The 26,258-nt window shown below is 37.4% G+C and overlaps 2 protein-coding genes and 1 pseudogene across 4 annotated transcripts in view; 1 reads left to right on the top strand and 2 right to left on the bottom strand.

Moving 5' to 3' along the window:
* LOC115625246 (RNA-binding protein Musashi homolog Rbp6) overlaps positions 1-26,258 on the bottom strand; it is a 160,879-nt gene that overhangs the window by 63,752 nt on the left and 70,869 nt on the right. The gene's annotated exons all lie outside the window — the stretch shown is intronic.
* LOC115625247 lies at positions 310-2,260 on the bottom strand (annotated as a pseudogene).
* Positions 20,101-22,049, top strand: LOC115625248 (SET domain-containing protein SmydA-8). The gene is made up of 4 exons (XM_030520241.1): positions 20,101-20,217; positions 20,284-20,412; positions 20,477-21,614; positions 21,676-22,049. Exons 1-4 carry the CDS (start codon positions 20,153-20,155, stop codon positions 21,844-21,846), a joined length of 1,503 nt encoding a protein of 500 aa, XP_030376101.1. The 5' UTR covers positions 20,101-20,152; the 3' UTR covers positions 21,847-22,049.

Raw genomic sequence — 26,258 nt, 5'->3', positions numbered from 1 at the left:
GGGATTTGTGATTATTGATTTAATAAAATATTCTGATTTTAGTGTTTTTGGTCAAAAAGTCACAATTTTTTTTCCGCAAAGGGTCTACAAAATTCTGACTATGAAGTGTCAAAATCGAAAAATCTAAATCAAGTAATCATAATATTTTTCCGATTTGTGTATTGTGATTTCGATTGACATTTTTACTTATCCGAATCACAAATCACAGCGATCAGCAGGTGAAATCAGTAATGATCGATCACAAATCGCAAATCGATCTGCTGAACGCACACAGTTACAGTAGTTATAAGTTTCAAATAATAAAGTGACTTGATATTCAAAATTACTTATATTAAAATTTGGCTAGTTTGCAGATTTGGAGTACAAATATTATTATGAACGGAAAAGCAATTTGTTTTTTTGAAACATAGTATAACAAATAAATATCTACATATATATAACCGCAATTGAATTTGTAATACTACATCTATTAAATTTGTATATCATTCAGCTAAAATCCATATAAAATGTTGACGTTGATGTAAGCTGTGAATTACTGTTTATTGTGTCATCATCACCGCAGTAGTCCTCGTCGTGGGTATGTGTTACTCCGGTGGGCGTGGAGGGGCATGTGTGCATAATGCTTTCGCTGTGCAAAACGGTGTTTGGGATGAATTGATCGGTATTGGGAACTGGTGCGACCATCTTGTCTTTGCCTGCCAAACTACGTGCACTCCTCATATCCGGCCTCTGTTCCACGGTCGACTCGTGCGGCATCAGCATATTGGGGGCCCGGAACATATAGGAGAAAGGATAGTATATGAGATTGAGCAGCGTCGCCGCATATATGTCGGCATATCGGGCGACTTGACTCGCAAAAAACGTCTGTCTCGAACCGGAGCGGAAAAGTGATCCCATCTTGGCATACGCCTTGTCCATTTTATGGGTGACGCCGTGTATGCTTATGCGCAGATCGGTAATATTTGGTTTTTCTTTAGCAGTTGAGTCCAGATCCCGATATAAATCACCCATTTTGCTTTCGAGCCCCTGCAACTCATCGAAAAGCTCCCATTCGTTTGTCCAGACGTGCAGCTCACGTACGAGTTCTGGGACAATGAGAAAAGTGCGCCAGCCACGTATTTTCTTCGATTTGAGTATATCACCGAATATGTGATCGCCCACATAGAGCACATCCTTGCCCTTGGCGTTGATAAATTTGGTAAAGATTTCACATGAGCCACCCGAATATACTTGACCCGGCCTAATATTGCCAATGTGGGTGCCCATCTTAAGTGAGCCCGTCACGGTATCCACTTGGCGCAGGACAGTCCCCTCATTGAAAAAGAGTGGCTTGCGTGCATCGACCACAATCAAATCAAAATAGGATTTCCAGTCGCGACCCGAATTTCCGGGACAATCCATAATGTATGACATAATCTTATTGGTGTACATGTACCCACTGTTGGTTACAATGAACACCTTTGATCCCGAATCGTGTATGCGCGATAGAAGTATGGGCAAGCGATCATCTTTCTTCACGTAATACGGCATATTTTGCACTGTGCGACGAATCAAGTCACCATCAGAATGAACCCAATCGACAGCACGACGCACATCCTGGAATATTGACCTAAAGGTATAAAGAAAGTCCCCAGCCTCGATGCCACGTTCAACGCGAACATAATCACAGCTATTCGTAAAGAAGTCCACTAGACAAGCAAGCAAATAGGTTTCGGGTAAATTGAAAAGCGTGTTCAGTACATAGACCCGGGACTCGTCCAATTTGAGAAACTTATTCGGGTATAGTTCATAAATCTGTTCGGCATTGATAAATTCAAAGCCATGCACGCACACAAGTATATTGCCATAGGCATCGACTTTCACTAAGTTCCCATAAAGGGTGTCAAACCACAGGCCGCGCACTGGGAATTCTGGGTCATATTCGAACTGCAATATCGCCCTTGGATAACCCATTGTGATCAAACGTTCAACAATTAAAGTAAACCCAAGCTGCTCATATTGTGGCGACTTGTATTCGGCTAATGTATAATCCATATCGAAGCCATAATATTTGATTTTCTCCAAATGCAGCGATCTATTAACAAATATTCTATCTGCCGCACTGCGTTCATTTGTGTCTTGTGGTGCCTGAGGCGATACCGTATTGGTTGCCCTATTAGACGTACTTGTCTGCATCTTAACAAGTGAATTATCTTCTATATTTAAAAGCCAACTTAAAATTATAACAACAAAAAATTACTGCGAAATTTTGATTGTACTTTAATTTTCATTCCTTGAAAGTTTGATTACGGAGTCAAAGTAGCTTTTAATTGTACCCTGTACCCTGATTAGACTGTTCGAATGATGGGAAAAGTCTTACTTGCAAGCCATTTGGGGGCAGCTCAGCGCTAGATTCCACATCAATAAGAAAATATCCCAGAAATTCGTAAATATCGAATATCCATGCAAATTGGGAACTAAGCGTGGAGGCATTTGAAAAAACGAGACATAAATATACACACATGATAAGGATCTATACCCATATACTCATTCATCCAACAAACTCTAGTTCCACGATAAACTTCATTGCGATAGATTATCGCTAGCCGATTACTTCACCGACTATGTTCACGAAACGAATAATAACTATGAACCAGTGTCCCGGCATACTAGATACAGTTAAGAGAGGTGCCTATTGGATGTAACCATCTCTTCATTTTTCTTAACTAGCGTTGAGAAGGTCTTATTCAACGTTGAAGTCTTATTATGGAAAATATAAAATATAGATGAGGTCTTCATTTAATTCGCAAACACGGCACTACTTTTTCCCATAAATTTAAAATACCATAAGCTGATATATTTTCCACGCGTTAACACGCACTCAATAATATGCGAAGCATCGATTAATTGACAACTTAATTATTGTCTGATAGTACTGGGAGATGCCCACGAGATAATTACATTTGATGGTAATGTGCAACAGGAACTTAATTGTGACCGTTGCTATAAAAATTTACTGTCGCATACATTTCGCTTTTATGGCAGTTGGTGGCCCACAGCTGGCCGCAAAATGTTTTTCCAAACAGATAGCGAGCTGCTTGCAAATATGTTTCAAATTGAAAACGTGCAACGCATCTCAAAGATACATTGCGCCTTTTTTCGTAGTCAGTCACATCATGTGACACGTTTGTCAATTGTTGACACTTTCGTCTTGGCTTCTGTCTCGCCTGCATATCATGTATTTCTTGTACTCGGGGATGCTGTGGGTGGCTATCGAACTCGTAAAAAATTGAGTTAGACAACGGGGGGACTGGCAATATAAAAATGCCATCAAAATGAATTTGGTCTATCAGAAATTTTAAAGTAAAATTCCCCGAACCACGCGTAAAGGGGTTGTTTTATGACCGTGAGAAAGAAAGATCGTAAACTAAAGTTGATTCTGTGCTGGCTAAGGGACGCTGCAACTTTGGGCCACGTCATGAAATGTAAATCGCCAAACTGATGTATGAATTGGTGTTTGTCTAATTTTTCTTGGGAGTCTGATGGATAACTAATACTATGACATATTCAAATGTGATACAAATATAACATTTGGTTCTTAATGTTGGGAAAGGACTTAGCGATTCCAAAACCGTAATCACATTTATAATGCATGGAAAACTGATTCATAGTTATATCATCTGTCTACCATACGAGTCTGTGTCTATTTATTTAGCTGCAATCGCCGTTAGCGAACATATGGCCTCATCTGCATAGCCGTCAATCATGAAGCATGTATGAGCCTGCCAAAACATCATGATGCTTAAAACACAATTGCAAATCAACGACGTTTGATAAATTATAGATTTGAAAACGCATTTGGCCAACAGAAAACAAAAACGCTGCCACAACAGCTGAAGGAAAACCAGAAACATGTTAAACCGGCATTGCACAAGAAATAAAGATACTTATGCGCGACTTGCAGTAGCAAAAAAATTCACATATGTGTATAAACGTACATATATAATGCTGGCAAATCGTTTTTATGCTTTTAAGGAAATTGCATTAAGCTCGGAAAAAAACAAACACAGCCACGACAGGCGCACCAACAATTCTACACTCGAAAAATGTTTTTGCCGAAGCTAGAGCTGAAATTTAGGTCTTCTTCATTAGAGATGCATATTACAATAGATTGGTAATTGAAATGAAAAATTTTACTTAAGTTATGATTTTCTCCATCTTTAAACGATTTCAATTTCCTCAAAATGGGGTCAAATTTTTCGATTTGGCGTTTGCATCTATGAGCATATGGTTTTTAAATTTATAAATATCATTCACAAAAGGCATAAAAGATACGAATATTATGGTAAAGTATACAGGAAAATAAAAAACTATACCTTATTGAACGCATACTTTTTGTTAAATTATTGCGGCGCTGTTTCTTTCTAAAACTATATTACTTGTATACATAGTCGAATCTTTTCCCGGTTCGGTATATCAAATTTATTAATATTTTTATGTTAAACATAAATCAGGAAACAAACTATAATATAAACTGAAACTTAAGATTTAACTTGGCGTTTGAGTAAATACGCTCTCTGGGCTTTTTAAGAAGAATTACCTTCCATTCCTAGACTTAGGGGCACCCATGTACCAACTTTAGCCTACTAGCGCTTACTATTTGTAAAAGGCTCAGAGAGATTTTAATTGGTAACGTCACTTCCTCGATATACATATGTATTATTTAATTTCGTGTACTACTTAGAATTTTAAATCAACTCTTTTTCATCTCCTGCAGATAAGATTGTTACAAGGGAACATCAATTATATGTAAATGTATTGTATTGTCTATAATTGTTTATGTTTCTGTTTAAGTGATGTGTGTAATGTACATTAGTATATATTAGGTTTTTGCAGAAGGAAGTATCTCCGACAACGAACAAATTTGGCATGAAGACACTCCCAGTCCCTAGGCAACACAAGTTATTTATTTTTATTTTTTTTCGTCCCCTCCCCCACTTCAGAATTTCTTGTATACTTCCCATAATTCCAAAGCACAAACTAAACACTGCACATACACATACACACATACATACATACATATACATATAATACACATATTATTTACTTAAATCCAATTAATCTAAATCGCTCAAGTCTTAGAAAAGTAATTAGTGAAACAATTTCCCACCTCACCAACTGCAGGAGGGGGTACGTCTTTATTCTTATTATTTTTGCATCTGCTATGGGCGGCACTTATTTTGGGTGCAGGATATTTCCTACTCGTTTATTTTCAAAATATGACTGAATTTCTGTACACAACAAGAAATTAGGTACAGCGTATTTGATAGTCCATGCTGATTGCAGCGACAACTAAAACGCTTTTTAAAGAGGCATACCGTTTGGATGTGGTTAGGCATTTGCAATGCAGCGTAAACATATTGTTTGGGTATAATACACAATTTTTTTGCCAAATGGTGCGCGTAGCTCTTACAATGGGCTTGGTCAGTTTTTTTTAGCTTGAGGCTGCGTTCTTTTGTTATCTTTGCATTGTGTGTTTTGCAATCCGTTTGTTGGTAGCTTTGTCTACAACGGAATTTGTTTCAAATACGACGTTCAAAAGGCAGCCAGCCAACAGTTAGAGTAAACATTCATGCATTGGTAGGGTATATTAAATGCCTTTACTTATGGAACAATAGATGACGATACAAACGCCGACGCTCAATCTCTACTCCCACCAAATGTAGTATACACACATACATATATGTATATATACAAAAGTACAATGTGTGTGTGTGTGTTTATGGTGTGTGTGGTTCACAAATTGAAAAGAAACAAAAGGCAGAGTTCGTTGCAGCAAAGTAGCAAAATATGGCTGCCTAATGCATTTTTCCACTTTCCATACATATGTATGTATAAGCATACATGTATATATGTATGTATGTAAATAAAATAAAATATATGTACATAGCCATTTGTTTGCTTGTGCGTAAGTCTGTTTCCATGTTCATAAACATTTATGATGACTTGTTGTATTGTTTGAAAGACTTTTGTTTTTGTTCTTTCAGTTATGTTTTGGCAAATTAATACCGAAATACATTTGCTTCTCATTGTTCCATTTGGTTGCTATTCAACACTTGTTCTTCCACTTGACATACAAAAATGCATTTGCATACCCAAATAGTAGGTCTCTATATTTTGAACTCTGTACGCAAATGTTAAGCAGAATTTGTGAAACATGTGCAGAAGGACGCCTTAGGCAGACAAATGGCATTTAAAAGCATATGACTGTTGCTCTATTGATTCCGAGACCTATCTAGAACTTATGCCCATACTTTTAAATGTTCTAGACTTTAAACAACATACAAGTATATAGAAGAATTTAATTTAATTTACTGCTCGGAGATCACTTACGCTCAGTATTCTCCATTCCCAAGGGATTAAAAGATCTAAATGCAGTCTGTTTGACTCATTAAAAATAATATGTGGGTTGTAGCAATCCTTTTATTTTATTCCAGAAATATCGCAATATAAACTGTTAAAGATTTATTTGTTGCACATATTGTATTTATTGAAAGGCTCGCTCTAATAACTGATAGCCTTATTAACCATAAAAAGTAAGTTAAGTATATACCGAATTCATGCATGCAAGTTGAAAGAGGCAGCCGAAATCAAATTCTCCTACCATTTCTCAATTTGACCCTGACCTTTTGAGGCCACAGTGGCCAGTTCTAAATGGTTTCTGCAACACTCAATCAAAACCAAATCAAGTCAACAGTCAGCACCTTTTTAGAAACCTCATTGCATATACAATATCCGACGTTTCAGCGATAGAGATTCTATTTCAGCGCTGGTGAGCAACTGGTACTCGTGCTCGTAAAGTTTTCACAATTGTGGACTTTTGTCGCAGGACGACAACTGCGAAGGGCGGCGAACGGAAGTCATTTACTTTTGCGCACGACAACATTAACAACAACAACAACAACAACAATAATAATAACAGCAATGAGAATGGCATAACAATTATTTAACCAAAGCAGGACTGAAAGTCCTCCTGTCCATCCCCTTTGGACGTATTACCATTATGCCGTTTCGGCATTTTAACATTTTTGCATTCCATTTCTCTTCCCCTGTCGAGCCAGTAAATTACTTCTCTAGTTGTTATCTAATTTAGTTTTAAGGCAAGCTAGGCAGTGCTAGGCAGGCTACGAGCGCCTTCAGCCTTTTTTCATTTTCTCAGCCATCATGACGTTTTAAATATTTCCGGCTACATTTCGCATTCGCTTGCTGGTTGGCAAACGTACTACATACTATATATTTGCAATTTGATGTGCAAAGGGACTTTGAGACAAAGACGAGAAGGACACAGTTAAAACTATTGCGAGTCATTAATTACGGAAAATGTTTTAATTTTTCCCCAGAGCTATTATGATTGGATGCCTGGACGACACCCAGTCCTCTGTATTGTTGCTGTCAATTTGACTAATGGTGTGACAGCTTTATGATTTCTGTTCGAACTCGTACGTATTAAACGTCCATCTAGAGCCAAGGAAGTAAACCAGGTCATCGAAAAGGCTTTTCAATAAAACTCAGAAAGCATTCACACATTTTTGGGTTCAGAACGGTAATTAACCCAAATAATGCTTCATGGCATGCATTATATTTTTTGTTTGACACCAACAATGGCAGCGAACTCTCTTTCACAACAACAACAACAAAATAACAACTTGTTATGTGGGCGCATTAACCCCCCGATTGTCAAGCTAATCGAAGCAGTACAAAAGCGAAATTCCCGTCATGATTCATCCATCAAAGCCCAAAAGTGGTAAAGCCTGCACGTAATACCGTCCTCCCACATTGGCACACGCATGCGATCGAGTATGAAATAAACTAAATCTTCAATGTTTTTAATTTATGTACATTTTGTTTAAGCAAATGGTTTTAATGCCTACCTGCATATATTTACAAACATGTATATTTATTGGTATGCAAAAATTACGAACATCCGTTAAATTGTAGCCAAAAGCCATACGTCGTGTCGGTTGACAAAACCAGTTGTCCAGTCAGTCAATCCCGTCCGTCAGTCCCGTCCCGTCCCGTTCCGTTCAGTCCAGGCCGCTCCAAGCCAATGGAGTCAATCCATGGCCTGCTGTGCTTACTCATGTGCATTTCGGATTACACAAAACGTTGCCAACAACAATGTATTGATGGCATTGACACATTGTCATCGTCTTGAGCTTTATTTGAATGGAAAATCACAAGAAAAATATAACTTTGCCTGCATTTACTGGCATAGAAGTGGACGCTTTAATTACCTATTTGTATTCAGACAATATTATTTCAATAAATATTATAAATGAGTTAATTAAATATTGCTTAAAATCGATTTCTAAGCTAAAACCCCACAAAAATACTATACATACAATATTTAACCGCTTTATTGGTATTTGGAATTTGGACTTAATCAAACACAAAAACTATTTACCATTTTATGAAAAATATATATATATTGCCTATATATACTCGCACATAAATAAATATACATACATATTCCTCGAAATATGTATGTGACTTTGAGCTGAACAAAAATTATGAAAATTGTAAATTCAAAGCAACAAAATATATGATTTAATCTAAAGTCTGTCTGCACACAAATAGTAAAGTGGTATTATGAATCGTGGAGATGCAGACTTGTCAGACGCAACGATTCAAAAATTAGTGGCAAAATCGGTTAAATGAGTGTAGAAGCGATTTTAGTTTCAATTATGATACTTCAAGGACCGTTGTTGAATGTCAGATGTGTAGAAACAAACTAAATCTCTGTCAAAGTTGGTGACATTTTTAGTCCTGTTAGTGCCGTAAAAATTTATAAATAAACGCACAAATGCCCCCAACCTTTTATTTCAGCCTTTATTCCACAATGAATTAGGCAGACACATTTAAAATTATTATTGCTTTTGTGGCTTTTCCAACGTGTAATCCGATTAAAATGAATTGAGACTGTTCCATTCAATTAAAGTCATTATTTTCAGTTTTATTCTTCCAGTCCCAATACTTGTGTTTTGCATTTAAGCTTTTAAATGTTTTCTACTTTATATTTAATAGTTGCACTTTATTGTTCAATAGTTCAGCTAATAGACTCCTTGGTAGGCTTGCTTCTTGAGAGATAGAGAGCGGACTGGAGAGTGGTGTGGAATAGGAGTAAGGGGGTTATTTCGAGTCTCCGAACATCGGTTACTGTTACTAAGAAATATCTTTTAGTTCAATCAAATGTTGTGTAAACAAGTTTTTAGTTTTGTTTACATTTTAATATTCAAAAAGGATGCAATCAATTAATTAGCGAAGAAACCTAAAGCCTCCTTTCTACGGACTTTAATTATTATTATTATTACTATTTTTCAAAAGTATTATTCGTTATTTAGAAACACATCTACATTGTCTAACTTGAAATTTGGAAATTGTCAACAGACCCACTGTAGTTTCATCAAAATAAACATGAATATGTATGTATGGGCAACTGAAAGTTAAAAATCAGCCAAGTCCGCAGCATGCATCACTGCAAACAATTCAAGGCGATGCTGAATATAACCCAAGAAATTATATTGACATGCTGCCAACTGCCACTGCCAACGTGCAGCAGCAGCAGCAGCACCAGTAGCAGCAGAGGTGGAGATACAAATATGAAAGCCCGTTTACTCGTACACATGCAGTCGGTATCTTTAATAACGGAAATGCCACGAATAGCAGGCAAGCCTGGAAAATGGCATTTGGCATGACTTGAAATTGTCTCATAAAATGGTCATCCAGTCAGTCTACCAGGCAGTCAGTCAGTCAATCAGTTAGTCCGTCATTTATGGACGGTTGCACAAGCGAAAAATTGTATGCGGAAGCTCCAATATGTACAATATGTACGAGTACCACTCTGTATGAATGGAGTTACGGGTACATATTGCATTTTCACGCAAAAAGAAAGTTCACAAAAGTTCAAATGCGGCAACGTAATTTGCAAAGCAATTGCGCAATGAGAGCACCCCACAATCGGCTATAAATTATAAATGGCTCCCGTTGTTAGATGATAACTACTCATATATACATATACGAGTATGTACTTATGTATGTGTGAAAAGAAAATCACGTTTCCAAGTGTTTGATGAATTGTGTGAGCATCTGAGTGGAACAATGCGCATCCAATGAGCATTTTTTATACGAGTATTTAAATGTATTGTGTTTACTTAAAGTAGCTTGGCGTTTTGTGAGCCCTCGGCTTTTTTATCACCTATGACCATCCAAGCTTTGAAGCCAACTTGTTGACGTGGTTTAACAAAATACAAAAGCGAATTAAAGTAAATGGGCATGTTTAATACTATTGTTAGGCAAATTAGTTGGCAGCAGCACAAGAAATATGGCATAGATATTATGCCACTTGATTTGTTTACAAAGTCGACAAAGCCATTTCTTTTACTTTGGCATTCTGTTTGATGTATTAAAAAATCATCAGCTACTACTTTAGACGCTGCCCTCTGTCTCTGCCACTGTCTGTTTGCCACAGAGCTGTCAGTTGGGCTGTCTTCTTGCCCCTCCATTTATTTGTGTGTGTGTGTTTGCTGTCTTTGGGCTTTGAAGAGCAGTGACTCGGTAATAAATTAAAAAATTATGCAAATGAATTGTGACGATTTTTTATTATTTAATACTGACTAACTGGTACGCGCACGAGGCGTGTTGATTAAGAGAATCATTTGGGAATTATGTAAAGAAATGAAATAAATTCAGTCGCAAGCTTGCTCTCTTCTTTGTTTTGAACTATAAATACACTTCTCCATCCAATAGTTTTGATTTGCAGTCATATTTTGGCAATATATGTACATAATTCCCTTAACGAAAACGAAAAAGAAACAAGAGCTTTGAAAAAATCTTTAAAAAAAATTAACTTGGCCGAAATTGTCTTTTAAACATTTGTGTACATCTAGGATTAGAAATATATTTCTGCATTTAAAATTACATTAAATAATGTTGGTGGAAAATTAGTGTTAGGGTCAAAAATTTGATTTGTCTAGAGAAATCGATTCCAGATACTTTAGTCTTCTTCATTCAGTTGCACCACTACTTATAAGCCTAAAATGTATTCGTTTTTCTTAAAAATTCTTAGATATGTTGGGATCAGATGATGCAGATGATCTTCGGGTCTGGGCCTGCTCAAAATTTTGCTTTAGGGTTGGAATATGTTCATATAGCTTATAGGTTAAGCAAGAATGCCATGTAGTGCATTTGAATTTGAAGCTCCATATTTAAGAATTCTTCTGTGTGATTAAACTGAACTTTAAGGTATATTGTTTACAATTTCCTTTATGATGTTTGCCAGCCTGGCCACAATCTTTGATAATAAATTCTAATATTGCTCGGCGTCTTGAAGTTATGTGTGTCTATGACCTCTGGTTGACATTTTAAATAATCTGCAGTCATTATTTGTGTAAAGAGTACGAATTGAAAAAATTAATCACAAAGTGTCTTTTATATAAAAGTCCAATTCAACACACGCCGGTCAATTAACCCAATTAGCTTGATCTCTGCATAGCTTGCATGTTTAATTTAAATCGCACAACAAAAAACAAAAATAGTCATTGTTGTGTTTCGTATTAATTTAAAATTAATTATGTATTTTCGATTTCATTTTTGACAGGTGCTATTGGTTATTGTTTTTGCTGTTTTTTCTGTTATTTCTGTCCGACTACTCTAGTGGCTCACTCTTCTTCCGATCGCATTTTGATTGCTTTGATTATTTGGAGCTGCATTTTACTCAATTGATTTATACCCCGAGGGCTGCACGAACTTTGATTGAAAGATTACGCGAATAAGTGTCAGCCGTGTTTGACGTGTAGCGGTTAATTGTTTTTGAAGCGGGTGTATACACAGTCGCTTGCCAGTTTGTTTAGGAGAAAGTGGCAAGAGTTTATTAGCAAATATTAGCACCAGCACACAGGCTGTCCGCGCCTCCAAAACTAAATGGGGCATTCTGAAGTCTCTCAGTGACAGCAGCTGCTAATTGAGTTGGGTGCTGTTTTTTTAAAAATTATTTTTTGTTTCTTCATATCGGAGCATGTTATCTTTTTGTTTTTCATATTTTACACGAACTTTCAAGATTTATTTACCTTGTCATTAGCTCCGAGCAGCATTTCTGCGTTAAGCGCCCCTGTCGCCCTAACATTTCGGTTAACCATGAAAATTGATTGCGGACGGCAGCTGCCTTAGCGGCGATCATTGAGTCAACAGCTGCTAATGCCTCTGATTCTTCAATACATACTCTTATCTACATATGTATATTCATACATACATACGTACATGTGTACACAACGTTGTTGTTTTAATTTTTACCGGAAGCATTCTATGTTCATTTTTTAAAGCTATTTCTAGTACATAAAGCTTAGCATTTAGCTACACACATACATACGTACATATCTAATACAAGAAGCTGACGCAAAGTTTTCGTCGTGAAATTAGTCCGCCACGTTCTCAGTTAGAAGCATTAAACAAAACCAACATGTTGTTGATGAATGACATTTCCACGCTTAAATTAGCTCAACGTTGTCCAAAAACCTGTCAAATGTCAGTGACGGGCATCGCCCTCCCACAATACATTTTCGCCATATTCGTGTACGAGCATGTGCGCTCTGGATTATGCGAAGTAAAATGTAGAACCTTGGAATTCTATCTTACGACATTTAAAACAATAATGTGATAGAATGTAGGTAAAGAAGTTATAACTTTTAAATAATAATGGGATTGTTTTATACCATTCGCTAAAACGTGTACTCGCAATGAATCTTTGCACCGAGGATTCTATTTAACTGACGAAGAAAGTATGTCGAAAATCAACAGAGATATTTGAAATTTAAAATGTTTATATATCAAGAGGCACTGTCATAGTATTTTATTTAATGTTGTCCATCAAGTACTCGTAATATTGATTTTTGATAAACTTGTATGGCTTACTTAAAAAAACGGATTACATATAGTTTTAAGAACAACGACGCGTTACAGCTTCGCCTATTAAGCATATTAGGTGTGACATTATATACGAAATAAAATGAAGATCAAATGCTTAACAACCTAAAATTTGTATTACAAAATACACATTTTAAAGAAAACACCAAATATTTTATAGAACAAATATATGTACCTTCTTTGGTAAACCACACATAGAAATGTGACCGCCCAACAAAACTTGAATAATGTTCTATGTTTGGACAAACATCGATGGATCAACGATGCATCGTTAGCAAAAAACCATCGGAAAACATCGATGCATTGTGGTAAAAACATCGTCGGTGCTTGATACATCGATGTTTTTTTACAATTACATACCTACTATGCTGTATGCAGTACAGAGTTGAGGCAGAGCAGCCACAACGACAACAATGCACCCTCTCTTGTATTCCAAATTAATTTTAAAATCAACAAGAGAGAACGCTACAGTCGAGCAAGCCCGACAGTGTAATACCCTGTACCCAGATAAACTTTCGTCACTGAGTTATATGCGCCCAAAAAGAGGAAGAAGAAGAGCGAACTTGTTGCTGCAGTTTGGGGGGGTTGTACTGGCGAGAATTTGTTTTGCTAATAACTTTTCTTAGAATTGACCGAATTGAATAAATTTGAACAACAGTAGACAATTATATATAAATTATGTGTGCAAAGTTTGGTTTAGGTAGCATTTGAAATGTGGACGCTATTGACGAAATTCTGTAGCGGGAGAAGGGGGGGAAAATTAAAAAAAATAAAATAAACTCCTCCGTCCTTACTCGGACCTAGGAGAATCTGGATGCCAACTTTGGTTATTCTAGCTTTTATAGTTTCTGAGATCCTCGCGTTCATCCAGACGGACAGACGGACGGACATGTCTAGATCGATTTCTCTCGTCATGCTGATCAAGAATATATATACTTTATGGGGTCGGAGATGCTTCCTTCTATATGTTACATACTTTGCACAAACCTAATATACCCTTTTTTGTACCCTACGGGTACAGGGTATAAAAAGGGACTAACTCTCTTATAAACAAGTAAAAAAGCTAAAGTCGGGTGTCCCGACTTTGAAATACTCTGTACATATGTTTACAATAATTATAGAAAATAAAAAAAATTAAGAAAATAAAAAAAAAATTTGATCGATTTTACCTCTCTCGGTATTCGAACTCACGTAAAGGGTGTATAATTGCACATTTACATAGCAATTGCGTCTGTGTGAGTGTATGTATGCCTATGCGCATCTATTCGTGTCTGTGTAAGCATTTTCGCAGTCAACCAAACAGCAACATCAACAACAGCCGCGGGCAGCGCTTGAGCAGCGCTGCAGCAGCGCTGCATCAGCAAATATATTTATGGCTATAACTTCTTGTTAAATCGGTCTATCATAATGAAATTTGGCATACGGACACATAATAACTAACTGGGGGTATTTCCAAAATTTTAGTTCGAAATTCCAAGAATTACGGGAGTTACGATTTGCGGGGTAGAGGGGGGAGGGAGGGGAATTCCAAAATATACATTTTCTGCGTATTCACATAAGGCATCTGGGACTAAAATTTGGTGTTCCTAGGTCTTATAGTCTCCGAGATATAGGCGATTATACAAATGGAAAATCGGGAAAACCCCCATAGGGGGGAAGTGGGGGGGAAAATCAAAAAAATAAAACAAACTCGTATAGAATACACACATAACGCATCTTCGTGCAAAATTTGGTGTCTCTATCTCTTATAGTCTCTGAGATCCAGGTTTTCATACGGACGGACAGACGGACAGACAGACAGACAGGGCTAGATCGACTCGTCTCGTCATGCTGATCAAGAATATATATACTTTGTGGGGTCTGCCACGCCTCCTTCTGCCTGTTACATTTTTCAGCTCCCGCAAACCTAATATACTCTTGTACATTTCATGTACAGAGTATAATAACGAAGCTTACAAATGGCAAGACAAGACTCAATTTTGCGGTAATAATGTTCTTAATTTCAATTCAAGTACATATGTAAGTACATACGAGTATATGTACGCTTAAAATTATCGTTTCACCTACATTGGCACTAATCCTTTCTCCCCACTTAAGCCATTAAGCAGCTTATGCTTAGGAGTGGTGGTATACAGTATTTAAGCATGGCCTAAAATGTCTCCTAACACAATATTTTGATGTAAGGCTGGAGAGCATTTAAAATTGCATATATCCTACATACACCCACAATATAAGTATAAGTTAGATTTCTGAAAATGTCAAAGCTGTGCATGACAAAGACATTCAATTTAGAAGGCACTTCATTGCGGACATCACAGTTTTCAGTTCGTAATCTTTAAAGTTTTTTAATTCTACATCGTCACTTGTATGCATTTTTAAAGAGCAACGGAAAGCTGGGCGCCAAAAGCAATGGAAGGGGGCTAAACAACAACAAAGCTGACAGCACTCGAGGGCATATGGACGGGGACGAAAAAAAACTGGGGTTCAGCAATGAGTTGCCTGAAGTTTTAAGTGGATGTTGACGAATGATAGTTTCTGTGGCAGCAGCTGTTGGAGCAACATTTTTGGCGTTTCAGTAAACAAATTTATTAATTTAAATGAACTGTACGAATTTGCTGTGCTACGTATTTCGTTCGCTAACAGCAATTGAAGTTTGTTTAAACTAACTAACTAACATTTTGGTAACCTCCAAGTTTAATTTGAAGCAAAATAAAACTGCCATAACATTTCATGCGCAAACTCCGGGGTACATAATAAATTAGATTACAATTAACAGAGCACCAGGGCTCAGTGGGGACCGTTCTCATACTGCTCACATTTATACATTTTTAATTGCTGCCCGTGCATGTTTGATTTGCTTTAAAATAAGTCATAAAAGTGCTAACAACAAACAACACATAAGAGTCAATAAAAATTAATACAAATAGGAAGCTGTATGTGAAATTATAAATATGCATGAAGCCCACCTGTCGCCATATTGGGCCATAAAACTCACATATGTATATAGTATATACTTGTATGAATATGGTGGCTGCTGGTATCAGCTGGCCAACTGGATCACCTTGTGACGCAGGGACAGACCCAGAAGCAGTCTGGAATGAATTTTATATGGAACTCGATGTTCAAGTTAAAAACAGCACTTGACAATAATTTCAAAATCCTACCAAGCACAACTGTTGAAGCTTTATAGACATACCTTAAAGGATACATAAAAGAATGCATTTTACTGTTCTAGATATTATTCTAAATTCGCTAAATTCACTATAAAAATGAATGTCCCTAAAATATTAAGAATAATATTTAATATCCCTCAAATTTTAAGAATAATATTTTCTAAATGTCAGTACTAATGGTAGTATGATAAACGACAGAAAGCAAAGTACGTTGTTGTTGAGGAAAATGATTTCTTAGTTAAAAAAAAAAGTAATAAATACTAAAAGCAGCAAACCAACAGCTCCTAGTTAAATAGCGAGGTAAGATCTAGGACCAATTGTCAACTTTTGTCAAAGCGTTTATTAGCGTTAGGTAAATATATTTTTAGAAATATTTTAATATTAGAATATTTGTTTAATGCACTTGCTTTTCCCATTAGTAACTTATGTGTTTTTCTTTTGTTGGTGTTGATGTTCTTTCTTTTTAATAAGTAAGACTAAGTTGTTGATATTACCTTGGTTTAGGCTTTCTTTAAATTTGCAGAGTCAGCTTACCTGTAATGAAAACAAATAAAGTTTTGAATTAGTTATTAAAAAGACCTGAATATTGTGCCCCCAAATCAGCTTCAAACTAACTTAGACGTCAGTGATTTTCTATATATTTTTTCATTGTATCTAAAGTGCTGGCCAGTCTAATTTACCAACCATTCACGAAACTGCAGCACATCAAATTTTTATCAGATTTATTTCAAATAAATTAAAGCTTGTTTGTTTTCAAATTCCGGTGCTTCGACAAGTTTGCTTTTGTTTTTCCACTCCGCTGTGCTTTGCTGCTTGTCTGCGCTTTTTGTTTTAATGTGGACCGCATCATACAATAGATAAAATCGAAGTGAATAACAATTCCAAATCAAAGTGCTGCATATTTAAACGAAATCGAAATGCTAATAGAGTCATTTTATTGAAGAGCATTCAGTTTCAGATATATTAACATACTTACTTCATTTCATGTGCGAGTATACGCGTTTGTGCAGGCATTGCTGTAATTGCACATTAATTTTCGTGCGGTATTTTCAATTAAAATGTCAAATACTAGGGTAGCTCATTAATAACACATTTTGCGCCAATTTGGCCATTTATAAAATACCACACCAATCTCCTACTAGTGTTAGTGTGTGTGTGTGTGTGTGTGCCCGAGACTGCGCACTTTTTGCACATAACTCAGTGTCGATATTTATGAGGCCAGCAGCCAAACGGGTCGCAGCCCACACATATAGTAAGGCTCTTAAAAAGTGTTATAAGTACACCACACATGCTGCGCTCATAGACGTATGTATGTACATACGAACATAATATACATCCCTACATACATACATACTTATGAATAAATATATATGGGTTTTTAGTCGTAGGCGCCCCACAACAATTCTTAACCACTCAAAATCAATTAAGGCTGTGATAAAACTGGGTTATACATTCGAAACAAATTGGGTAAACAACTTTAGCTACCTGATATATGTATGTACATGTACAAGTATAGTATATACACACATATATAACCCGGCTTACTGAACTCTCGGAACACGCGTACTGCTCTTTTTTTAAGCTAATGACATTCCTTTGCAAAGCTAAGTCCGAAGCTGATCGCTGGCAAGCGGTAGTCGACTTTATACAAAAAATGGCACATTAATTAAGCTTTTAAATATATTTTATCCGCCGTTCCATTCGTTGCCACACAAATGATTTCTTTTGTTATTGTTTTTTCATATTATTGTCCCATGGCCGGCTGAAGCATTTTTTAAATGAAAGTGCAAATGCAATAAAACAGCAAAACACTTTACAAGCAGTTAGTGGAGAAAATGTAAATGTAAATGCAAATGCAAAAACAGCAACAGTACCCGTAATAAGATTTACGCACTGACCGCACATTAATTAAAATATTAAAGTCAATCAAGCACATCAAAGAAGATTAATTTTGCGTATGGCGGCAAACATTTTAAATGGCCATGACAATCGTGTGTATGTAACACTTATCAAGGGGGCGGTTTACATTGAGGAAGTTGGCCAGTTCATCGAAATAATACTACTTGTAATACTAGCGAATTGTTTTATACTTGGATTTGATTGATGGATGTATGAGGTTATAGTAGTTTTCAAAATCGAGCTCTAATAACCATGAATATGCTCGTATAACATATCTATAAAGCACTGATTTCATCGCATTATTCAAGTGCTATAGACAAGGTCGAAACATATTCCCGGGCTGCCTATTTAAGCTTCAATATAACTCATTAATAGATTTAGTTTCTGACAATTCGCAGCAGTAATTGAGAAAAACTCTAAAAAAATCAGTTAATGAAAAAACATCTCCAATGTTTATTCATGGTGCTACGAGGTTTAATTTCCAGGAACTAGGTCTTATATTGTATGAATGAATATAATAGCCGTTGTGTACATCGGTCGGATTCTGAGTTTCTTTAATGGCCCTATTATAGTATAAACATTATCATACATATTCATGCGTCAACCACTGAAACAAATAGTCCATGGAATGATGTCTCCCTTGACAGTTTCATGTCAGTCAAAACAAAATAGGCACAGACGAATGTTAATATGTATGGGCATAAGCTTGAAAGAGACCGCCCAGGCAGTCGTGCGGTGTCAAAACCAAATTATTGAATTCAATTCCATAATAATAACAATAACGATATGTGTACACGACACACGTTTTCAAGTGCTAAAGCAATGATGGTGGGGGCAAGGCGGCATTTGAGTTACCTACATTATAAGGTCTATAAGTAGTTCCGCATGACACGCAATTCGTTCAAAGCTGTCAAATTTGTTGTCAGTTTTAAAAGCATCTGTATGTATGTCAGACCTTTTTAAACATGGCCAAATGAAGCATTTGAAGTTATTGCCGGCAAGCAGACATAATTTATAGTTGCTCGTTGATAATGTTCTAATTACGTATGTACGTGGGCGCGTGTCAATTTCGGGCGTGTTGATCGTGTTGTGGTAAGTTGTTCAGTGGCCAACGAGCATTGGGTGCTTGGCTAGTTATTAGTAGTTAAGACATGTCAATTTGATTAGCGTGCGTGTGAGGAATGTCCAATTGTTCATGGGGAGGGAGCTATGACGTCGAAGTTGGCTACTACCTCTCAAATGTTTCTACCATAGCTTATCCATTCCATGACAAACAAAAGATAAACTTAATGGACGGTGGTATGGAAGTGAGCAATGTACACACATTAAAGCTGCCACTACTTAGTAGTTAATCGCCGGCCTTTCACCAATTTGAAGTCGGCGGAAATGCATTGAGCGTTAAAAAAACTGTTTGTTATGAAAGTTATGGAATTGTATAGAGTATGATAGCTGTACCTAAAAGAAAAGAGTTCCTTCCCACACTTTACGATTTAAATTACAGGTAGAAGAAAATTTACAATAGAGGGGTCGTGGAGGTGAATCAGGAAGTAACAACTTGCATTCATATTTTGAAATTGCATTGATCTGTCAAAACTTTTAGAAGCAATGGAAAAAGATGATGGTGGGGACACATGCAATTTCTAAAGGTATTTGAAAAGCTCAAGAGTTTCATCTTTAAAAAGAAGAATGTAAAATTTTTGCAAATTATAGTTGGTTGGTTCGCATAAATCGAACTGTTTCTAGTAGTATGCTCATATCTGTAGTCAGTCTGTAGTTCAACAGCAAACAAATGCGAGTACGCCTCGGCGAACCGAAGAACCGTTGGCAGACTGTAATGACTATGGCTTGCTCAGCTACCAGAAAAATCATTGACCAAGAAATAAATAAAGTATTGTCTCTAAATATAAATAACAAATGCGAATCAAATAAGAGCAAGTCGTACCGTCCCAGGGCGAGTTGCATTTTGAGAAGACTTCGGCGCTCCGAGTGCTGGGCGATGCAAACTCTTCAACGTGGCCAGCAGTACTTGCACGATAATTGGCAACAACGCATGCGACAAGTAGCATCTCATTAGCAAAAAACTATAGATAAAGGGAAACAATAGCAGCAGCAACTTATATAAAATGGCCTGCGTGACGGAGGATTTTGCGAAGAAGTGTGAAATCAAGCAGAATGAAATGCTGGGCAGGTGTGTAAAAGGACAGTTATTTTAATGTTCAATCTCCCCTAACAACTATTACCTGAAATTGCTCAGATTTGTGGTTGCTGCCACCAATATTAAGGCCGGCGAGACATTGCTGCTGGAAGAGCCAACACTGGTGCTGCCCAATGTGGGCGACAGACGCTGTTCTAACTGCCACAAGTTGACGAACACATTTTGCAGGTAAGCTTGAATATTGTTGGTTTTTTTCTTCGATCTATGCCACAATTTGTCTCGATGTTGCCAGCAAGTGCCAACTGTTGTCACTGTGCGACGAGTGTGCCCAGCACGAGACCTTTGATTGTACACGTCTGGCCGAGCTCAAGGCTCAGCTGCAGCAGGAAGAGGATGTACAAAAATTGCAGACGCACGCGGAAATTGGTTTGGCCCTTAAGTGTCTGTTGCTGCGAGAGAGCCAGGAGAAGCAGAGGCAGTTCGAGCAAATGCTGCAAATGGAAGCACATCTTGAGCTCAGACGCGGCTCGGAGATTTGGTGTAACTACGAGGAGCAGGTAGTGGCGCCATTGCAGGCAGCAGGATTGTTAGCGCACTTTCGCAATGGGGATCAGGTGAATGCGGATCTGTTGCAAAGATTGCTCGGCATTTTGGATGTGAATGCATTTGAGATACGAGCACCGGAGCGTGAAAGTGCCATGCGTGCGCTCTACGTCCGAGCCGGACTCTTCTCACATAGCTGTATGCCCAATCTGATGGCCGCCATTGACGATGAGCGACGATTGAAGATCTATGCTAATCGTTTCATAGCCGCTGGAGAGATACTCTACTATTGCTACACCAACGTTTTGCTGGGCACAGAGGAGCGTCGACACATTCTCAAAACGGGCAAATACTTTGACTGCAACTGCGCCCGGTGTCTGGACCCCACTGAATTGGGCACACATCTGAGCAGCTTTGTTTGCGCCACTTGCGCCTGCCCCGGCGGGTATGTAGTCCGTCAGCCAGGCTCGGGCGTGTGGCAGTGTCTGCTCAATGCGGAGCACACGCTCAAGCCGGAGTTCGTGGCAAATCTGCTGGAACGGGCCAAAGAGGAGATTTTTCATGCCAAGGACGACATCTATCGGTATGAATTGCTGCTGGCCAAGCTGAGTCGTCTGCTGCATGGCAATCATTATGTTATGCTCGATCTGAAGCAAAACATAGCCGCCATATTGAGGCAGATATTGCAGAATATGGCCCATCGCCCCAGCCGTAAAGTATATGAGCGAAAGATACGCCTATGTCAGGAGATACTGCTAGTTCTGAAGGTAATACAGCCAGGCATATCCCGTTTGAAGGCTATTGCTTTATATGAGTTGGCAAACACGCAAGCGGAGCTGGCCAGAAAATTATACAGTGAGCAGGAGTATGGTGCTGACGAACTGCTGGTAGGTTATCTAACCCTATTCCTTTGATAAAATTGCCAATAAATGAGAACCTTGTTTATAGGCAGAACTACAGAGAACTGAAATAATGCTTCGCGAATCCTTGCGCATGCTGTTGTATGAGCCTATAGCTACCCCGGAAGGAAACCTAGCTCGATGCATGCTGCGCGAGCTGAAAGAATTGCAAGAGGATATGAAATTGTTGCTGGTTCCAAGCGTTGGAAAAGCCAATTGAATTTAATTTCAAATAAAAGTGAGTCGTGGTCCACGTCACGGTTAATATTAGAGCGCTTCTGCTCGGAGGTGTTGACAGTTTTAATCATCGATCAAATAAAATTAAAAAATTCACAGTGCTACAAATAGTTGAAGACTGTTTGGTATCGTACATATTCGGTGGTACAAATAAAAGGTCGTTAGATCGATACTAAGTTTATCTAACTAATCAAGATTTTGAATGGAAACAAAGTGTCCCATATAATAGTAAGTATGATGTAATTTTTATTAAAACAAGAGAGAACGCTACAGTCGAGCAAGCCCGACAGTGAAATACCCTGAAATTCCAAAAAATAAAATAAACTCGTCCTTTCTAGGACCTAGGAGAATCTGGAAACCAACTTTGGTTATTCTAGCTTTTATAGTTTCTGAGATCCTTGGGTTCATCCAGACAGACAGACGGACGGGCAGACGGACGGACATGTCTAGATCGATTTCTCTCGTCATGCTGATTCAGAATATATATACTTTATTTGGGGTCGGAGATGCTTTTTTCTGCCTGTTACATACTTTGCACAAACCTAATATACCCTTTTGACCCTACGGGTACAGGGTATAAAAAGGAGGGAAAAAGTTCTCACTTACAGAGGCATACGAACGTAAATTTAGGTTCCCTCTGTTCCAATCAAAAGGCCACTTTAACAGAAGCAAATTGGCAAACAGAAACCTGAAACTCATAGCTAATTCAAGCGAAGGAGCAATGTACATAAGCCATTGTCTCAAAAAAGAGAGAGAGAAGAAACAATGCAAATCCATATAAATCTCAGCACAGTAGCAGCCATCAGAGCCGCCACAAAAGTGAAATTCAATGCACGCCATAGTTTACACGCTACAGTTTCACTAAAGGCGGGGGAAAAGTATCTGCAAGATACATATAAACATAGATACGTCAACTGCAAATCTGGGACCCATTGTCTACGAGATGGCAACGGCAACAAGCGACTTTCCACTCGAATTACAGCACCGAACGCTCAAATTTAAACTGTCAGCCGTCAATGTGAGGCTGCACATTTTCAACCTCAAACTGCTACGTTGCGAGTCTCGTCTATGGCTAAGACTAAGGTGTATAATTCAAAAGTGGCGACTGCCTGCACTCTAAGCTGCTTAAAAGTTATCTCCAACGGATTATGAACAATAACTTAATAATTCGCCAGCAACCATTTTAGTTGGATTCATGGCCGAAACTAGTAAGTAGTTGGTGGCTACTGCCAATTTAATTGTTAATAGTTTCTAGCACAGCAATGTTCAGTGAACAAGTCGGCGAATATTTGCAAAATTCAAACATTTAATTGAAGTGTAATTCTTAAGTTTATTCGGTAGCGGACTTCATGACGAAGTTGTTCCAATGCACAAGCAGATCCACAAAATGTACATTGTGTATAATGTAAAAATTCAAAAACTTATAGATCTATTCAGCGCCCTGCCGCTCCAAGATTAACCTTAGAATTGTTAGCTATGTCTGGTGATACTTTTAAAATAAAATTTGATGTATGCCGATGTCGGTATAGGTCCCTAAAATCTCTTCCCAACTCCAAAGAAAAAGTGATCTTAAAAAATAATAAAATATTCGAAATAAGTAATTAAGGTAGTTCATACTATATATCGATTAATATCGCGTGACTTCACAATCATGTTATTATACGTACTCCTTTGAAGGAAAAAATAAAAATAAAATTAAACTCCATGGCCCACAGTCGCGATTCACTTAAAGATGCGGCGACTGCAAATACCAATGCGGCCGTCAAGGTTGTATTAAAAATAATTTTGCAGACATGTTGATTGGCTGCTGCCACTCAATCTAGAAAAAAACTATAAAGCTGCCAACTAAGCATCATATGTGCTTGAGTGAATTTTAAACGATTTTTTAAACGCTGTATTAAATAATACTTCGGCTCCTTCGAAATATTTATGAGGGTGCATAAAACGATCATTAAAAAGCCAAATGAACCAAATTCGTCTATTTGTTAACTCGTGTTTTCGACATTTGTTTTTAATTGCTTTTTGATTGGATGGCGAATTTAAATTAGAACAACTTTATTTTCAGAAAAAAGCGAAGCATGTAAACAATTCTGTACTCTAGCAAGATCGGAGAGCATAAAAACATATTTTGACATAAATAAACAAATTGATAAGAACAATCTTTGGGATGCAACAAAAAAGAAGTAGCATGTCTTACATCTACTTACTATATTTAAGAACAATAGTTCTAGTACATACGTGAGGGTACAAACTGTTCGACGATTTATTCTTGTTTTTCTTGCTTCGAGCTATAAAAAGACTTCAACTTGAAAACAAAAACAATCAATCAAATTATAACAAAAAAATAATTAACATGAAATGTGCGCTCGCTGACAAAACAAGTTAAAGAAAATAAACATTGGAATGTTGAACGAGTTTATCAGGTCTGCTCCCAATTTTTGTATTTCATTCCATTTTGTCAAATGGAAATTTAAATTGGTGTTGTGATGAATGCCAATGTTTTTCTTTCATACTTGTATCACAAATTTTACGTTTTCTCACTTCTGACAAAAGTAAATAAACTTAAATTAAACCTATATTTTTATTACTCTATTAAAGGCTAATATCAAAAATGTTCTTCCTGACAACTTAGATAAGGGAATCATTCTCAGTTGTTTTGCAAATGTGTTACAGTTTTCTTTAGTGAATTGATTTCGCTCGTGTTTAATTTCCAACAAAAACGAATCTTAATAGCAACTGCAACTAAGATTTTCCAAAATACATTTTCAAAATTTTGCAAATTAATGTACAGCCAACTAGCTACGTAAGCGAGTATGGCCCACACCCAAGAACACGCTCCAAGTCATTGACAATAAATACAAAAGTTAGTCTGTGGATATTCCACCCAAGTGCAAAATGGCGTTAAGCATCAAATTTAAATGCACAACGTATAGTTAAAATATATTGTGAGTAGACACGTGCAGGAACCGTGCCCTAACCGACTCACAGAGGGAAAGCAACAACTGCGGCCAGTGGCGCATGAAAAGCATCAGACAAGGTGGCGTATGAGTAATGTAATTTTTGTTACCACGTTCACCTTAACAACAACAACAACAACAACGACAGTATAAGCAGCAACAGCATGAAATGTAAAAAGGTTCCGAAAATTAAGCAAATGCAAATACGCAATTTCGATGGGAAATTTATGTTTAGGTAGGTATTTGTATCGAATTCCTTTTTATATAATTTTATTTCAGAATCAATCATGCGTAATGCCTATTGAAATGGGGTCAGCAGGCAGGGCTGGCATCTCTTAGTTGCAGACAACTCTGGAAATGAAGCCATTTGGCCTCGAAGAAAAACTCAATGATATTATTATGGCATTGCCTCTTGATGGTTATTTTGTGTTTTAAAGTGTAATAAGCACTTAGAGTAAGTTATTTACGTGTACACATCCTCCGCTTAGGCCGTTTAGAGACAGCTACTTGCCCCTAATGCGTTTGTTTGCATACACACCTCACACACATGCAAACAAGACACACACAAACATAAATTGTAATTATAAGCAGCATCCTCATACCTACAAGGTGCGAAACATGCCACCAAATTTCACAAAAAAAAAACCCCCTTAACGAGTGTGGGTCACAACAAAAATGTAGGAAAAAGGGAGGCGAGAAAAACAGTTAATGCCTTGCCAACCGTAATAACAAAAACAGATGCTGCACATCCAGTCCTTCGAGATGCTTTTAGTATCGCGTCGTGTGACACATTTTCCCAAAAAACAGTGCACGGTAACGCTTTGAAAATCCGCCGCATTTCAAAGCTTAGCGGTATAAGTACTACATAATGCCGATACACATATGTATAGGTATAGTACATATTCGTATAAGCATACGTGTATTTCTGACATCGCATAGTTAATACATCTATTTCCCCTTGCTTAATAGTATGTACTTCGTCTTGTATTTCCTTAGAGACCAAATAGGTGGGGTGAACGTCTTATAAGCTGTCCATGATTCCACCTAATTCAGCGTATCTATGCGATAGTAGCACACACGGAGAAATTAACTCAATGCGACTATAAACAAAACATGGATGACTGACAAATGCAATGTTTTGAAACGATTGCTGATATGCAAATAGAGCAGATTTGGAATAAACGTCTCAATATATAGAGAAACATTATAAAATACCCTGTTACGAAATAAACTCTACCCAAAAAAAAAAAACTTCCTTCACTGTATTGTATAAATAAACAAGAGGGAATAATACAGTGGAATAGGCCGGACAATGAAATACTTTGTAACCTAACAAACTTCCAAAAATAAGAAGGACAAACCCGCTATGGCAGTTTGTGGGCGTAGGCTGGAGTCCCTAATAACTTCATCCTCTAATAACTTTTCCAAGAATTGGGAG

This window comes from Scaptodrosophila lebanonensis, unplaced genomic scaffold (assembly GCF_003285725.1).
Source record: "Scaptodrosophila lebanonensis strain 11010-0011.00,11010-0021.00 unplaced genomic scaffold, SlebRS2 tig00000072-arrow-pilon, whole genome shotgun sequence".
In the NCBI taxonomy this organism is placed as follows: Eukaryota; Metazoa; Arthropoda; class Insecta; order Diptera; family Drosophilidae; genus Scaptodrosophila; species Scaptodrosophila lebanonensis.
The sequence above is the reverse complement of the archived record's forward strand: the minus strand, read 5'-3'. Positions and strand labels throughout refer to the sequence as shown.

Excerpts from the sequence above, each read along its gene's own strand:
- LOC115625248 (XM_030520241.1), top strand. The coding sequence starts at position 20,153 with ATGGCCTGCGTGACGGAGGATTTTGCGAAGAAGTGTGAAATCAAGCAG. Across the intron at positions 20,218-20,283 it reads CAGAATGAAATGCTGGGCAG|ATTTGTGGTTGCTGCCACCA; the intron begins GTGTGTAAAAGG and ends GAAATTGCTCAG. Across the intron at positions 21,615-21,675 it reads ATGGTGCTGACGAACTGCTG|GCAGAACTACAGAGAACTGA; the intron begins GTAGGTTATCTA and ends CCTTGTTTATAG.